Genomic DNA, 17,652 nt, shown 5'->3' on the forward strand with positions numbered 1-17,652 from the left:
AATCACCTGGGATGATGGGGATGATATCTGGCAACAGGGTGAGCTACTATTAAATCACCTGGGATGATGGGGATGATATCTGGCAACAGGATGATGGGGAGATACTGAGCTACTAAATCACCTGGGATGATGGGGATGATATCTGGCAACAGGGTGAGCTACTATTAAATCACCTGGGATGATGGGGATGATATCTGGCAACAGGGTGAGCTACTATTAAATCACCTGGGATGATGGGGATGATATCTGGCAACAGGGTGAGCTACTATTAAATCACCTGGGATGATGGGGATGATATCTGGCAACAGGGTGAGCTACTATTAAATCACCTGGGATGATGGGGATGATATCTGGCAACAGGGTGAGCTACTATTAAATCACCTGGGATGATGGGGATGATATCTGGCAACAGGGTGAGCTACTATTAAATCACCTGGGATGATGGGGATGATATCTGGCAACAGGGTGAGTTACTATTAAATCACCTGGGATGATGGGGATGATATCTGGCAACAGGGTGAGCTACTATTAAATCACCTGGGATGATGGGGATGATATCTGGCAACAGGGTGAGCTACTATTAAATCACCTGGGATGATGGGGATGATATCTGGCAACAGGGTGAGCTACTATTAAATCACCTGGGATGATGGGGATGATATCTGGCAACAGGGTGAGCTACTATTAAATCACCTGGGATGATGGGGATGATATCTGGCAACAGGGTGAGCTACTATTAAATCACCTGGGATGATGGGGATGATATCTGGCAACAGGGTGAGCTACTATTAAATCACCTGGGATGATGGGGATGATATCTGGCAACAGGGTGAGCTACTATTAAATCACCTGGTATGATGTGGAGGATATCTGGCAACAGGGTGAGCTACTATTAAATCACCTGGGATGATGGGGATGATATCTGGCAACAGGGTGAGCTACTATTAAATCACCTGGGATGATGGGGATGATATCTGGCAACAGGGTGAGCTACTATTAAATCACCTGGGATGATGGGGATGATATCTGGCAACAGGGTGAGCTACTATTAAATCACCTGGGATGATGGGGATGATATCTGGCAACAGGGTGAGCTACTATTAAATCAAATCAGCTACTATTAAATCACCTGGGATGATGGGGATGATATCTGGCAACAGGGTGAGCTACTATTAAATCACCTGGGATGATGGGGAGGATATCTGGCAACAGGGTGAGCTACTATTAAATCACCTGGGATGATGGGGAGCTACTATTAAATCACCTGGGATGATATCTGGCAACAGGGTGAGCTACTATTAAATCACCTGGGATGATGGGGATGATATCTGGCAACAGGGTGAGCTACTATTAAATCACCTGGGATGATGGGGTAGATATCTGGCAACAGGGTGAGTTACTATTAAATCACCTGGGATGATGGGGTAGATATCTGGCAACAGGGTGAGCTACTATTAAATCACCTGGGATGATGGGGATGATATCTGGCAACAGGGTGAGTTACTATGAAATCTGCTGTCCTCTACAAAAAAGTCCCAAACAAACCTCATTGCATGGTAGTCCTTGCTAGGTGTGTGTGTCCATGGGCAGTAGATTGTAAACAAGGAAAGACATACTGTAGAGTATTAACCACGGGAGGCTGGTGTTTCCTTAATTTGGGAGGACAGGCTCGTGTTGATGGCTGGAGCGGAATTAGTTTCACGGTTTCCATGGTTTCCATGTGTTTCCAGGTGTTTGATGCCATTCCATTTGCTCCGTTCCAGACATTATTATGAGCCGTCCTCCCCTCAGCTGTATCCTGTCTAATACATTGTCTTTGGTGGGCTTGATTGAATGACAGTTCATTTAGGTTTGTGCCTATATTACTCATTACTCTGTCTCTGTATTTATTTATTTATTTTATTAATCCGTTATTTTACCAGGTAAGTTGACTGAGAACACATTCTCATTTGCAGCAACGACCTGGGGAATAGTTACAGGGGAGAGGAGGCGGAGGAATGAGCCAATTGTAAACTGGGGATTATTAGGTGACCGTGATGGTTTGATGGCCAGATTGGGAATTTAGCCAGGACACCAGGGTTAACAACCCTGTATGTTGTCTCCATGTATATTTTAGGGTGAGGCAGGACCAAGAGGGCCTCCTGGACAGTCCGGTCAACCAGTAAGTCAAAGATGGCTGACTATATCTACCTTTCAGACATCAATTCTTAATGGAGATAATTTCTGTAAGTAAACAGACAGATATGTGATCATTACCTTTTCCTCCCTGTCTCGTAGGGCTCTACAGGGGGGCAGGGGGCCCCAGGAGACGTTGGAGACCCCGGATCCATGGTAAGAACCATGCATAATCTCTGCATCAGTCATCTCTCTGATGCTTTTTTGACTGGGTTTGAATCCTGGTCACCTACATGCTTGAAGACTGTTAGCCCATTGAGCTAAAGCCTAGGCATTAGCACAGGGAGCTTACTCAACAAAAAGAGTGCCTAAGCCATTGTTCCCCGGCTGATAATATAGAGTTAAACAGTTTGTGATCTCGGATTAAACAGTTTGTGATTGCATTCAAATGTAAGCCAGGTTAGAAATTATTATTTTTTTGCAAAATATTTGATCTGTTTGGGCTTGTTGATGTCAATTTCTAGTCTACAAATGATTTGTAATTATGTTCCTGACCATCCGCTCAATAAAAAATCATACCCGGCTGAGTCAACTGACTAATCTTCCTGGTTCAGGCATTATCTCAGGGAACTAACACAAGTCTTCAGTTCTCAGGCAAAGTTATCATCATCGATCACTGAACTACCAAGATCTACCAATCACACACTGTCTTGAGGTGTTACACCAAGATCTACCAATCACACACTGTCTTGAGGTGTTACACCAAGATCTACCAATCACACACTGTCTTGAGGTGTTACACCAAGATCTACCAATCACACACTGTCTTGAGGTGTTACACCAAGATCTACCAATCACACACTGTCTTGAAGTGTTACACCAAGATCTACCAATCACACACTGTCTTGAGTTGTTACACCAAGATCTACCAATCACACACTGTCTTGAGGTGTTACACCAAGATCTACCAATCACACACTGTCTTGAGGTGTGACACCAAGATCTACCAATCACACACTGTCTTGATGTATTACACCAATATCTACCAATCACACACTGTCTTGAGGTGTTACACCAAGATCTACCAATCACACACTGTCTTGAGGTGTTACACCAAGATCTACCAATCACACACTGTCTTGAGGTGTTACACCAAGATCTACCAATCACACACTGTCTTGATGTATTACACCAAGATCTACCAATCACACACTGTCTTGATGTATTACACCAAGAACTACCAATCACACACTGTCTTGAGGTGTTACACCAAGATCTACCAATCACACACTGTCTTGAGGTGTTACACCAAGATCTACCAATCACACACTGTCTTGAGGTGTGACACCAAGATCTACCAATCACACACTGTCTTGAGGTGTTACACCAATATCTACCAATCACACACTGTCTTGAGATGTTACTCCAAGATCTACCAATCACACACTGTCTTGAGGTGTTACACCAAGATCTACCAATCACACACTGTCTTGAGGTGTTACACCAAGATCTACCAATCACACACTGTCTTGAGGTGTTACACCAAGATCTACCAATCACACACTGTCTTGATGTATTACACCAAGATCTACCAATCACACACTGTCTTGCGGTGATCTACCAATCACACACTGTCTTGATGTATTACCAATCATCATCACACTGTCTTGAGGTGTTACACCAAGATCTACCAATCACACACTGTCTTGAGGTGTTACACCAAGATCTACCAATCACACACTGTCTTGATGTATTACACCAAGATCTACCAATCACACACTGTCTTGATGTATTACACCAAGAACTACCAATCACACACTGTCTTGAGGTGTTACACCAAGATCTACCAATCACACACTGTCTTGAGGTGTTCCACCAAGATCTACCAATCACACACTGTCTTGAGGTGTGACACCAAGATCTACCAATCACACACTGTCTTGAGGTGTTACACCAAGATCTACCAATCACACACTGTCTTGAGATGTTACACCAAGATCTACCAATCACACACTGTCTTGAGGTGTTACACCAAGATCTACCAATCACACACTGTCTTGAGGTGTTACACCAAGATCTACCAATCACACACTGTCTTGAGGTGTTACACCAAGATCTACCAATCACACACTGTCTTGAGGTGTTACAACAGACAAGATCTATCTACCAATCACACACTGTCTTGAGGTGTTACACCAAGATCTACCAATCACACACTGTCTTGAGGTGTGACACCAAGATCTACCAATCACACACTGTCTTGAGGTGTTACACCAAGATCTACCAATCACACACTGTCTTGAGGTGTTACACCAATATCTACCAATCACACACTGTCTTGAGGTGTTACACCGAGATCTACCAATCACACACTGTCTTGAGGTATTACACCAATATCTACCAATCACACACTGTCTTGCGGTGATCTACCAATCACAGTCTGTCTTGAGGTGTTACACCAGAGCTATATGTTGTATTGACTGTGTGTGATTGGACATGTTGTTTTTATACAGGGTGGCTTTGGTTACAGAGGACCTGAGGGCCCACCAGGAAAACCAGGACTAGATGTAAGTACTCTACACTCCAACAGACATTGGCCGTGTCCCTATTCCCTATATAGTGCAATACTTTTGACCAGGACCCATAGGGCCAGTGGTGAGGAACAACCCGCATTAGATATGACGTCGTCTGAGTATGAATGAGCCTAGTATGTTGATATTGGTTGCTTTCTGCATATGTTCCTTCATAGTATGTAGTAAGATTAGTGCAGAGTTCTTCCTAGCCACCGTGCTTCTACATCTGCATTGTTGCTGTTTGGGGTTAAAGGCTGGGTTTCTGTACAGCACTGTGACATCTGCTGATGGAAAGAGCTTCATAAATACATTTGATTGATAGGCGTCGGTTGTGTCTAACTCTGCCCTAACATGCCATGTTGTGTCATTAACTCGTCTAACAACTTTTATCGGAGTTGGTAGAACGCCAAGTTAAACAAACCTCTTGGCTATTAGAGAACACGAAACTGCCTAACACAGGATTATACAATGGGTGGTAATGCCTTTGAAGCTGGTGTTTGGAGGATATATTGGCTTGGTTCGAAGGCCCGAGGCGAACCATGGCAACATGTCCTCCAAAAACCAGTTTCTCGGGCATGTCACTTAAGCGAACCCAACATGGAGATTTAGATTTTATTTTTTAACCTTTGTTCTACATCAAACTTTACTGCATTGAACATTTAGGCTTACACACCTATCCAGAATCAGTTTCACCTTAGGTTGGAGTGCTGTTTGTTTTCCTTTCTGAAGTGCTGTTGAACCCATACAAAAAAAAGATTGCAGTCAGAGTACAGTATAACTGCAGTACACTGTAATATACACTGTACACTGTCCTACAATCTAAGCTAGATGCACTCAATCTGTCACGACTTCCACCGAAGTCGGTCCCTCTCGTTCGGGCGGCGTTCGGCGGTCGACGTCACCGGTCTTCTAGCCATCGCTGATCCACCTTTCATTTTCCATTTGTTGTGTCTTGACTTCTCACACACCTGGTTTCAACTCCATCATTACATGTTGTGTATTTAACACTCTGTTCCCCCTATGTCCTTGTCCGGAATTGTTTATTGTAGTGCTTGTGCACGTTATGCTGGTGTGTAACGGGTTTTGTTTACCCATTGATTTAGTGTTCTGTTTACCGTGGTTTTGTTTATTAAACTGTGCCGTTGTAAATCAGTTTTTGCTCTCCTGCGCCTGACTTCTCTGCCGCCAGTACGCACCCCCTACACAATCTCACACAAATCCCCAAGGAACCCACCAGGTACAACCCTAAATCCGTAAACATGGGCACCCTTATAGATAATATCCTGACCAACTTGCCCTCCAAACACAACTCTGCTGTTTTCAGTCAGGGTCTCAGCGATCACTGCCTCATTGCCTGCATCCGCTATGGGTCCGCGGTCAAACAACCACCCCTCATCACTGTTAAATGCTGCCTAAAACTTCTGAGATCAGGCCGTTCTAATCGACCTGACCCAGGTATCCTGGAAGGATATTGACCTCATCCCGTCATTTGAGGATGTCTGGTCATTCTTTAAAAGTTATTATCTCACCATGTAACGGCGTTCTTCGTTTGTAGAAAGAGAGTCGGACCAAAATGCAGCGTGGTGGTTACTCATGACTTTAATGAAACAAGTGACACATGAAATAACTATACAAATACAAAAACAACAAACGGAACGTGAAAATCTAATTACAGCCTATCTGGTGAAACTACACAGAGACAGGAACAATCACCCACGAAATACACAGTGAAACCCAGGCTACCTAAATACGGTTCCCCATCAGAGACAACAAGAATCACCTGACTCTGATTGAGAACCGCCTCAGGCAGCCAAGCCTATACTAGACACACCCCTAATCAACCACAATCCCAATGCCTACAAAAACCCCAATAAGACAATACAATAACCCCATGTCACACCCTGGCCTGAACAAATAATTAAAGAAAACACAAAATACTAAGACCAAGGCGTAACACACCATCTTAAATAAGCACGCCCCTTTTAAAAAATGTAGAACTAAGAACAGATATAGCCCTTGGTTCACTCCAGACCTGACTGCCCTTGACCAGCACAAAAACATCCTGTGGCGGACTGCACCAAACTTACCCTAGTAAAACGGACTAACCTACCGATCCTCGACTTCGGCGACGTCATCTACAAAATAGCTTCCAATACTCTACTCGGCAAACTGGATGTAGTCTATCACAGTGCCATCTGTTTTGTTACCAAAGCGCCTTATACCACCCACCACTGCGACCTGTATGCTCTAGTCGGCTGGCCCTGTCTACATATTCGTGGCAAGACCACTGGCTCCAGGTCATCTATAAGTCTATGCTAGGTAAAGCTCCGCCTTATCTCAGTTCACTGGTCACGATAACAACACCCACCCGTAGCACACATTCCAGCAGGTATATCTCACTGATCATCCTCAAAGCCATCACCTCCTTTGGCTGCCTTTCCTTCCAGTTCTCTGCTGCCAGTGACTGGAACGAATAGCAAAAATCGTTGAAGCTGGAGACGTAAATTTCCCTCACTAACTTTAAACATCAGCTATCTGAGCAGCTAACCGATTACTGCAGCTGTACATAATCCATCTGTAAATAGCCCACCCAATCTACCTACCTCATCCCCATTATGTTTTTATAAACTTTTCTGCTCTTTTGCACACCATTATCACTACTTGCACATCAGCATCTGCTCATTTATCACTCCAGTGTTAATCTGCTAAATTGTAATTACTTCGCTGCTATGACCTATTAATTGCCTACCTCCTCACAACATTTTCACACACTGTATATAGACTTTCTTTTTTTTCTATTGTGTTATTGACTGTACGCTTGTTTATTCCATGTGTAACTCTGTGTTGTTGTTTGTGTCGCACTGCTTTGCTTTATCTTGGCCAGGTCGAAGTTGTAAATGGGAACTTATTCTCAACTAGCTTACCTGGTTAAATAAAGATGAAATAGAATAAAATAAATGTAAAAATATATATATATACTGTATATAACTGTAGTTAGAATGCAGTATAATGGTAGTGGGCTGCAAATACTGCATTCAAAAGAAACAAATACATTTACTGCAGTAATTTTGTAGTGTAACTGCAGTTACAGTGCTGTATAACTGCAGTTATTCTGCAATCACTGCATCCAAAATACCGCAGTTGACTGCAGTTACTTCACTTTTACTGCAGTTTCAAAACCACAATTTTTTTTTGTAAGGGAAATGCTGTTTGTCTATATCTCAGAGAGTGAAAATGACAACTCTTTGTTACCAACCTGTACTGTAATGTCTTCTAGCAGCTGAGAACGCTATGTGAACATGATGTTTTCCCTTCACAGGGAGAATCTGGTCCAACCGGAATAGATGGAGATAAAGGAGCCGCTGGATCTGCCGTAAGTAACAAACTGTCTTTCAACTGACACCAACTATCTGTCAGCCTAAAAAAACTAATTATCTGCATGAAATATCTTTCTCAGTCACTGCAGATCAAATTAGTGTTGAATGCAAAGGCATTTGCAAAAACACAATTAATTACACACTTCTTTTATGATAGACATTTCAAGAGTTTGATAATACCACTTACAACAATTCCATATGATTAAAGTGAGTTGTAAGACTGTAGATGGATGTGCTTTATTTTCCCATCCACTCCCATCCAACTGTACTTAGTTAAGAAAGCAGGGACCATTGCCTTCAACCTAAACTTGAATAGTCTTCATTTTGTGAGTAAAACCAATGAACAATAGTCCACAATTAGAATAGACTGTTGTTTTAATGGGGCCACTGTATGTACTTATACATGTGAAAGTAAAAGAGTGATTAAATGTGGTGATTTCCAGGGTGCCAGAGGTTTCCCAGGACTGCCAGGTCACCCTGGACTGAAAGGCCTTAAGGTTAGCAGCAGCACATGGATGATCACAATGCTCATATCTATGTACTGTAGTTTGAAACATGGCTGCATGTACACTTTTTTAAATAGGTAACTTGGCACTGTGCTGTTATGAACTTCTGTGAGATTCGTTAGAGCCTAGAACAGACCTGATCAGAACTAATGAGCTAATGTCTCATCAACAGGGTCATGCAGGTCTTCTAGGACCGAGAGGTCAATCTGGTGCTGCTGGGTCAAAGGTAAACTCACCATCATGCATATCTTTATATTTGTGCTGCTTCGCAAGGTTACTATCTAAAAATGATCTGCTTCTGTTTGAAATTGCTGCACACATCATGACTCTCTCTCTCTCTCTGTGTTATTTTACAGGGCCCATCAGGTACTCCAGGTGGAATGGGGCCCCCTGGTCCTGCGGTAGGTCATAATCAATGAGTTAATTGCTAATAAATTATTATATGATTGTAATACCTGTTACTCACACACACCAATAGCTTTAAATACGCTGATATGTGTCCAGTCTGTTAGTGAAGAGTAAGCGTCTGCTAAATGGCATATATTATTATTATTATTATTATAATATTATGTCAAACATGATACTGTATATTTTAGGGTCCAGCAGGAATGCAAGGGGAGAGAGGAAGGAGTGGGCCAACTGGACCTGTGGTAAGAGAGATAAGACTACCTCTGACCTCTGACCTATAACTCTACATTACACAGCTCCATCTCTTCAATCCATTGATTGTCCACCTGAATGAAATTGATCTGAGGTCAGTTCTTATTCAACATGTGGCATGAGGCATCATTGGTTTATATGTAGGTTCAAAATGTTTTGATTTGGCTTATCAGTGACACATGTTGTAGCCTTTGTTTTTATATTGGATTTATCCAGGCGAGTCAATTAAGAACAAATTCATATTTACAATGACATCCTGGCTTACAATGACAGCCTATGCTGCCACTGTCCTCCTATGGTGATGTGCATTGATGATGAGATGATAGAGGTGAATTTGTCAAATCGTCTTTCAGTTGTGCATCTCTCTCCATACAGGGGAAACGTGGTGAATCTGGACATATTGGGAAAGCAGGACCACAGGTAGGACCTCTAACATCCAACAAAACATCACCCTTCATATCAAATGATTATCATACACAAATCAGTATTACAAATGCAATATAACAAATGAAAAGCAACACCGTGTCTACTCCAAATACACTATTTTCCTGAAAGCCAGTATAAAACTGTTATACATTTACAAATCAGCAGTGATGTCAACTGGGAACAAGGGATGTTTCCAGTACTAACCAACACCAGATGTGTCCAAAATGGCCCCCTATTTCCTATATAGTTTCTATATAGTGAAGGGAATAAGGGGCCCTTTTGGATACAGACCCAGGTGTGAATGACACGCAGCCTACTGTTACCAACCAACCATCCTGGATGTGATGTGATTCTAGGGTCCTATGGGGATCACTGGAGCTCTAGGATTCCCAGGTAGTCCAGGTATAAAGGTGAGTACCGTTCATTCTTTAATAGACTTTGATGGAGCACAGTCCTCTTCTTCACACCAGCCACGTACTAAATATTGGTTACTCAAACGTAATACCCAGTCCTTCCCCCTCAGAATTACATTTCATTCTAAACAGGCCCATTCGGATTACTCTATTCCGATAAAGACGTTTTTATGAGGGTGTTTTATTCATTATGAACTATGAATCTGTTCAACAATGGTTGATTAGAGTGCATGTAAACACACTCTGACTGTGACACTGTTGTCTCCAGGGGCAACCAGGGCCCCAAGGAGCACGAGGGACAGGGGGCCAGCAAGGACCAAGAGGGGAGGCCGGACGCATGGGATTGGCTGGAGCTACGGGAATTCAGGTGTTTGGCTAATTCATGATGCTAATAATCTCTACACCTACGACATCTGTACTATCAACAACACACCACTTCAGGGTGTAGACTGATTCGCTGAAAATGTAGCCGAATCTGGTTTCTGATTGGAACATCCATTGAAAGAAAATTTGATTGTAAAATCCAATGACATGACAAATTACTGTAAATGTTAAAGTATTTTATGCTAAACTGACTTGTCGAGTTAAATTAAGTTTAAATAAATGACTTAAAAAAGCATGTTGATTTCTGTAGGGTCCAACAGGAACAGAGGGTGCTGCTGGAACCAAAGGACCATCCGTATGTATAACTTCCTCCATTTTCATCTCTCCTTGTTCATCTCCTTGTTCATCTCCTTGTTCATCTCCTTGTTCAGCTACTCCCCTCTCCTCCCTTCAATCTAATGTATTTCTCACCTTCCAATATTCCAAATATTAATATCTGATTATGTATTACTCATTATTATGTATTATGTAAAATCCTTGAAAGTATATAATAGGGTGTTGGCCCCCACATGCTGTCTGGACAGTAGACTACAGCTTGTCTTGTTAGAATGGGCACTGGCACAGAGTCACAGAGACAGGAGCAGAGGACGGAACCTAGCTGTCCTCCGGCTACACCATGGTGCTACCATACAGAGTGCTGTTGAGGCTACTGTAGACCTTCATTGCAAAATAGTGTGTTTTAATCAATTATTTGGTGACGTGATTATATTTAGTTTAGTTTTATCTAAAAAGTGTAACTTTTTATACGTTTAAAAATATATATTTTTGTATACAAATTCACTGAGGAGGATGGTCCTCCCCTTCCTCCTCTGAAGGGCCTCCACTGGTCTGGACAGTAGGCTACAGCCTGTCCTGTTAGAATGGGCCCTGGTAAAGAGTCACAGAGACAGTAGATTACAGTCTGTCCTGTTAGAATGGGCCCTGGTACAGAGTCAGAGACAGTAGACTACAGTCTGTCCTGTTAGAATGGGCCCTGGTGCAGAGTCACAGAGACAGTAGACTACAGCCTGTCCTGTTAGAATGGGCCCTGGTACAGAGTCAGAGACAGTAGGCTACAGCCTGTCCTGTTAGAATGGGCCCTGGTACAGAGTCAGAGACAGTAGACTACAGTCTGTCCTGTTAGAATGGGCCCTGGTACAGAGTCAGAGACAGTAGACTACAGCCTGTCCTGTTAGAATGGGCCCTGGTAAAGAGTCAGAGACAGTAGGCTACAGCCTGTCCTGTTAGAATGGGCCCTGGTACAGAGTCAGAGACAGTAGACTACAGTCTGTCCTGTTAGAATGGGCCCTGGTACAGAGTCAGAGACAGTAGACTACAGTCTGTCCTGTTAGAATGGGCCCTGGTACAGAGTCACAGAGACAGAACACAGGTTTAGGTATAATGATGTGATTTCTACCCCAGGGAGCTCCAGGTGTCCAGGGTCTGACTGGACTGCTTGGCCCTGCAGGGCCCCCCGGACCACAGGGAACCACTGGACTAACCGGGCCTAAGGGCCAACTGGTAAGAGATTTGTTGTTTAATTTTGACCACTCATTTCATTGTTTGGGTCAAGAATGGTTGTCAGGTCCCCTAGCTGTTCCAAAGGTCATAGGAACTACTGCTGGTTTCCATGCTCCAGTTAAAATGCTCTCATATGGCTGCATGTTCATAACGCCGTCAGGAAAAGCTACTTCTAAAAACTTGAGATCATACATTGTCGGTAGAAACATCTATTCATCATATTCTTCTCTTCTCACAAGGGTGATTTAGGCATTCCTGGATTCAAAGGAGAGGCTGGATTCAAAGGAGAATCTGTAAGATATACAACCCGTCATAATGAATGTCTCTCTAATTCCATGGTTTAATAATGTACAGTAGCAACCACATGCGTTTATTGGTAGGTTATGTTGAAAGGCAGGTTATGTTGGCGCTGGTTTCTTTCTGAATGGGGTGCATGTCTATCTGAGCCTTCCTCCAAAGTTCAGCATGTTCAGTTCATTTATTTGGCCTTTGACAGAAATGTCTCTTGCATTATCGAGCAATGAGTTAAAGACAACATCAAGGATAGCAACATTTTCCACTGGGCTCTTCCTTCAGTCTAGGCCAGCTTTAAAGTGCTTAGTGCATGTTGAGCAGTTTGATGCTCCTAGGGACAAGTAAGTTTATCCACACCCAAAGTTGAGTGCAACAACAATATATTCAATTAATTTCATGGTGCTCTTAAAAGGCCATACAGTAAAATATAACAAACACTAATGTATGATGTGGCAGCCATCTTGTTTGATTATGACATCATTGTAGGGTGCACCTGGTGATCATGGAGCGCTGGGTCCCATGGGAGAGGAGGGGAGGAGGGGAGGACGGGGTGATGCTGGGACTTCAGGAGCCGCTGGACCCAATGGAGAGAGAGTAAATCAGCTCTTTCATTGACTACTAGAACTTTGTCTGTCTCTTGTCTTTCTCTCTCTCTCTATTTCTCTCTGTCTTTCCTCAGTACATTCAATAACAGCAAACAGCTAAATTATTTTATTAAAATCAAAACCTTTTAGCAAATTCTGTTAAAACCAATTTGTAATTTCCAGGGTGCTCCTGGTAGTAGAGGTTTTCCTGGGCAGGATGGGTTACCTGGTCAAAAGGTAGGTTGATTTCTCTGTGAATCTATAGTGTAGGTCAGCAGGTATAAGTCATTGAATAATAATATTATGCCATTCAAATGCCACACTGTGATCAGGGTGCCCAAGGTGAGCGAGGACTGGGTGGGTCATCTGGTGCCAAAGGTGCCGATGGTGACCCAGGACGCACTGGAGAGCCAGGTCTTCCAGGGGCACGGGTGAGATAACACACCTCTACCTCTCGTCAACATTCTCTTTCACAGAAGAATATTCATTTTTGGTGATCATCATGCTTGATCCTAGATTAAACATTTGATTAAAATCCTCCCTTTTCTTTCCTCAGGGTCTGTCGGGTCTTCTCGGCTCCCAGGGTCCTGAGGGACACCAAGGACCAATGGTATGTGGATATGAGTCAGGAAATATATATATATATGTAAACTCAGCAACAACAACAGAAACTTCCCCTCACTGTAAATTGAATTTATTTTCAGCAAACTTAACATGTGTAAATATTTGTATGAACATAACAAGATTCAACAACTGAGACATAAACTGGACAAGTTCCACAGACATGTGACTAACAGAAATTGAATAATGTGTCCCTGAACAAAAGGGGGGTCAACATCAAAAGTAACAGTCAGGGCCTCCCGGGTGGCGCAGTGGTTAAGGGTGCTGTACTGCAGCTGTGCCACCAGGGACCCTGGGTTCTCTGTTGTAACCGGCCGCGACCGGGAGGTCTGTGGGGTGACGCACAATTGGCCTAGTGTCGTCTGGGTTAGGGAGGGCTTGGCCGGTAGGAATATCCTTGTCTCATCGTGCACCAGCGACTCCTGTGGTGGGCCGGGCGCAGTGCACGCTAACCAAGGTTGCCAGGTGCACGGTGTTTCCTCCAACACATTGGTGCAGAGGTAACAGTCAGTATCTGGTGTGGCCACCAGCTGCATTAAGTACTGCAGTGCATCTCCTCCTCATGGACTGCACCAGATTTGCCAGTTCTTGCTGTGAGATGTTAGGCACCTGCAAGGCACCTGCAAGTTCCCAGACATTTCTAGCCCTCACCGTCCGCTCAATGGGATTGAGATCCGGGCTCTTCGCTGGCCATGGCAGAACACTGACATTCCTGTTTTGCAGGAAATCACGCACAGAATGAGCAGTAAGGTTGGTGTCATTGTCATTCTGGAGGGTCATGTCAGGATGAGCCTGCAGGAAGGAGGGAGGAGGATGTCTGCCCTGTAACGTGCAGCGTTGAGACAAGCTCAGTCCGATGATGCTGTGACACACCACCTCAGACCATAACGGACCCTCCACTTCCAAATTGATCCGATCATCACCCTGATGAGACAAAACGCGACTCATCAGTGAAGAGCACTTTTTGCCAGTCCTGTCTGGTCCAAGGATGGTGGGTTTGTGCCCATAGGCGACGTTGTTGCCGGTGATGTCTGGTGAGGACCTGCCTTACAACAGGCCTACAAGCCCCCAGTCCAGCCAATCTCAGCCTATTGTGGACAGTCTGAGCACTGATGAAGGGATTGTGCGTTCCTGGCGTAACTCTGGCAGTTGTTGATGCCATCCTGTCCTGCAGGTGTGATGTTCGGATGTACCGATCCCAGACGCTACAGTCTTGTTGGATGCATTTACAGTTTGTTTTGGTTGTGTTTGAGATTATTTTATGCCCAATGGAAATGACTGGTAAATAATGTATTGTGTCATTTTGGAGTCACCTTTACTGTAAATAAGAATATAATGTTTCTGAACACTTAATGTGGATGCTACCATTATTATGGATAATCCTGAATGAATGATGAGTAAGAAAGTTTCAGATGCACAAAGATCAGGCCCCAAAACACCCTAACCTCTCATCATTACAATAGTTTAGCATTTGGGGGGGGTTATGATATTTGTGTGTCTGTAGATTTCTCACTCATCATTATTCATGATTCATTCATGATTATCCGTAATCATGGCAGCATCCACATTAATGTAGAAGTGTTCAGAAACATATTAAATACGCAGGGGAGTGTGTAATACATGTTCTTATCTATAGACAGGCCAAATGTGAACATACCTCTGTGTCTGTCTCTCTCCTCCCTCCCTCCCTCTCTCTCTCTCAGGGAGGAGGAGGAGACGATGGGGGACCAGGTCCAGCAGGGTCAGATGGTACCAGAGGTCTAGCTGGAACCATGGGTGTAGTTGGACCAAAAGGCTTTACTGTGAGTAACCCACACTTTATGGAGATCATGTGAGTGTGTGTGTTTTCCTTTCCACAATATACAGCAGAAGCAGCTCCATTAAACCCATCACATTTAGAATGATGAATGAAATAGTGTAGTTGTTTGAATGCGTCTTCCAGGGACCATACAATGTCAGGAGAGACACTGGAATGCTACTTATATGATATAGGAAGAGGGAAACATTGACATGTTATTGATTGTGGATCATTGTTCATTTGTCCTCACAGGGAGACCCTGGTAAGGCAGGAGAAGTGGGGACCCCAGGTGTTGCAGGACAGAGGGTAAGTACACTACACTCATCAGGGGTTCAAATATGATTTTGTAGGTGGTGGAACTGCCCCTCAAACTGGTTCATTTCCAAATATAAACTGGGTGGTTTGAGCTCTGAATGCTGATTGGCTGACAGCCGTGGGGTATCAGACTGTATACCACGGGTATGACAAAACATGCATTTTTACTGCTCTAATTACGTTGGTAACCAGTTTATAATAGCAATAAGGCACCTCAGGGGTTTGTGGTTTATGGCCAATATACAACGGCTAAGGGCTTTATCCAAGGCACTCCGCCTTGCACCGTGCCTAAGAACAACTCTTAGCCGTGGTATATTGGCCATATACCACACCCTCTCGGGCCTTAATGCTTAAATACAACATTTTCAGTTTCCATTCTATGCTTTCTCCCATTGTAAGCTGGTAGAACTCTGCTGTAGTACCTCATTGTACACACTGACCACTGAGGACTGTTTCTCATACAGGGGGTTAATGGGAAAGCTGGAGAGATGGGCGCTGGTGGCACTGCTGGTCCAGCAGTAAGTATCTGATTAATACGTTTCAATGAAACAATACATACCAACACAGTTTAAACTTTAAATACTGTATGGGGTTATGATAAGCTTAAACTGTTGCTGGTTTTCCTGTCCATACCTGACTTGTTTTAGGGAGTTGCAGGGAAGAGAGGAGAGCAAGGACCTCCTGGTATGAATGGCTTCCAGGTATGCTGTTTCACATGGGATTTATTGACCTTGTATTTACTAGGATAGAGACTAGTGATAGTACTAATCAATAAAGGGGAAATGGGAGCTATAATGGTGTGATGTATTTCAGGGTCTACCTGGGTCTGCTGGTCCACCTGGAGAGTCTGGGAAACCAGGTGCTGAGGTACGGTATGACATCACGCCCGACTGTGACAGACAATAACCTCTATTTTACAGTTGATTTGTTTACAGCTTATTTATCTTACATTTCAACAATAGATGATTTCTTTAGATAATGAACTAAATGTTGTTATGTTGATAGACTCATGACTGGGTATGTGTGCCTTTTCCTGCAATGGACCAAGCAAAGGCACATATTAACCAGTCATGAGTCTGCCAACATAACGACACACAGTCCATTCATTATCTACCTTAAGAATCTAGAAATGTACAATGTTTTTGAGTTGAGTTATAGATATACAACACTACTATCAGTTTCAAATCAAATTAAATTTGATTGGGCACATTAACATGGTTAGCAGATGTTAATGCGAGTGTAGCGAAATGCTTGTGCTTCTAGTTCCGACCATGCAGTAATATCTAACAAGTAATCTAACAATTTCACAACAACTACATTATACACACAAGTGTAAAGGAATGAATAAGAATATGTACATATAAATATATGGATGAGCGATGGCCGAACGGCATAGGCAAGATGCAGTAGATGGTATAGAGTACAGTATATACATATGAGATGAGTAATGTAGGATATGTAAACATTATATAAAGTGGCAGTGTTTAAAGTGACTAGTGATACATGTATTACATCCAACGTTCATCAACGTTTCAGGGTTATTTAATGCTGCATTTACACAGGAAGGCCAATTCTGATCTTTAACCATATTATTGATAGCAGGTTGGCATTTATTGGGATGACTCATGTTCTGGAGGCAGCTCTGCAGTGTAGTCACTTGCTGGCACAGCCACAAAGTCATAAAATCAGATTTTAAACCTAACCTTAACCACAATGTTAACCTTTTGCCTAACCTTAAATTAAGACCATTTTTGTTTTCATACCTTTTTCTCGAATATATTGCCAATTTTGACTTTCGATCTGGCCCATAAACGTCAAACTGCTTCTTGGCAGAATGTATGATCTGGTTGGTCAAAAGACCAATTAGTGGAAAAAGATCAAAATTAGGCTGCCTGTGTAAACAAGTTCAAGTTGATTTGTCGTATGCCCACGATACACATGGTATACACAGTCCAACGAAATGCTTACTTGCAGGTTCCCTCTCGACAAGGTGACAACAATAAGAAATAGTAAAAGATAAGAACACGAAAATAAGAAGAAGAAGATCATAAAAATGTAGCTGAAGTATACATACAGGAAGTGTGTC

General features: G+C 43.0%; 1 protein-coding gene across 2 annotated transcripts; it reads left to right on the forward strand.

Annotated features, from left to right (window-relative positions):
- The first annotated feature begins 6 nt into the window (after window positions 1-6).
- LOC124021855 (collagen alpha-2(V) chain-like) lies at window positions 7-16,487 on the forward strand. 2 transcript variants are annotated; one of them, XM_046336990.1, is made up of 24 exons: window positions 7-38; window positions 2,117-2,161; window positions 2,278-2,331; window positions 4,629-4,682; window positions 8,008-8,061; window positions 8,509-8,562; window positions 8,744-8,797; window positions 8,928-8,972; window positions 9,168-9,221; window positions 9,607-9,651; window positions 10,014-10,067; window positions 10,339-10,437; window positions 10,705-10,749; window positions 11,856-11,954; window positions 12,194-12,247; window positions 12,735-12,842; window positions 13,016-13,069; window positions 13,165-13,263; window positions 13,389-13,442; window positions 15,157-15,255; window positions 15,504-15,557; window positions 16,031-16,084; window positions 16,214-16,267; window positions 16,380-16,487. In XM_046336990.1, exons 1-24 carry the CDS (start codon window positions 12-14, stop codon window positions 16,470-16,472), a joined length of 1,506 nt encoding a protein of 501 aa, XP_046192946.1. In that variant the 5' UTR covers window positions 7-11; the 3' UTR covers window positions 16,473-16,487. The 2 variants fall into 2 exon arrangements, with proteins under 2 accessions (XP_046192946.1, XP_046192947.1); XM_046336991.1 differs by lacking the exon at window positions 7-38 and adding an exon at window positions 65-90.
- The last annotated feature ends 1,165 nt before the right edge of the window (window positions 16,488-17,652 follow it).

This window comes from Oncorhynchus gorbuscha, unplaced genomic scaffold (genome assembly GCF_021184085.1).
Source record: "Oncorhynchus gorbuscha isolate QuinsamMale2020 ecotype Even-year unplaced genomic scaffold, OgorEven_v1.0 Un_scaffold_1235, whole genome shotgun sequence".
In the NCBI taxonomy this organism is placed as follows: domain Eukaryota; kingdom Metazoa; phylum Chordata; class Actinopteri; order Salmoniformes; family Salmonidae; genus Oncorhynchus; species Oncorhynchus gorbuscha.

What these genes read in the sequence shown, in the direction of transcription:
- LOC124021855 (XM_046336990.1), top strand. Translation starts at nt 12, where the DNA reads ATGATGGGGATGATATCTGGCAACAGG. An exon ending in CTGGAGCTACGGGAATTCAG is followed by an intron (nt 10,438 to 10,704) that starts GTGTTTGGCTAA and finishes TGATTTCTGTAG; the next exon opens with GGTCCAACAGGAACAGAGGG. An exon ending in ATGGGTTACCTGGTCAAAAG is followed by an intron (nt 13,070 to 13,164) that starts GTAGGTTGATTT and finishes CACTGTGATCAG; the next exon opens with GGTGCCCAAGGTGAGCGAGG.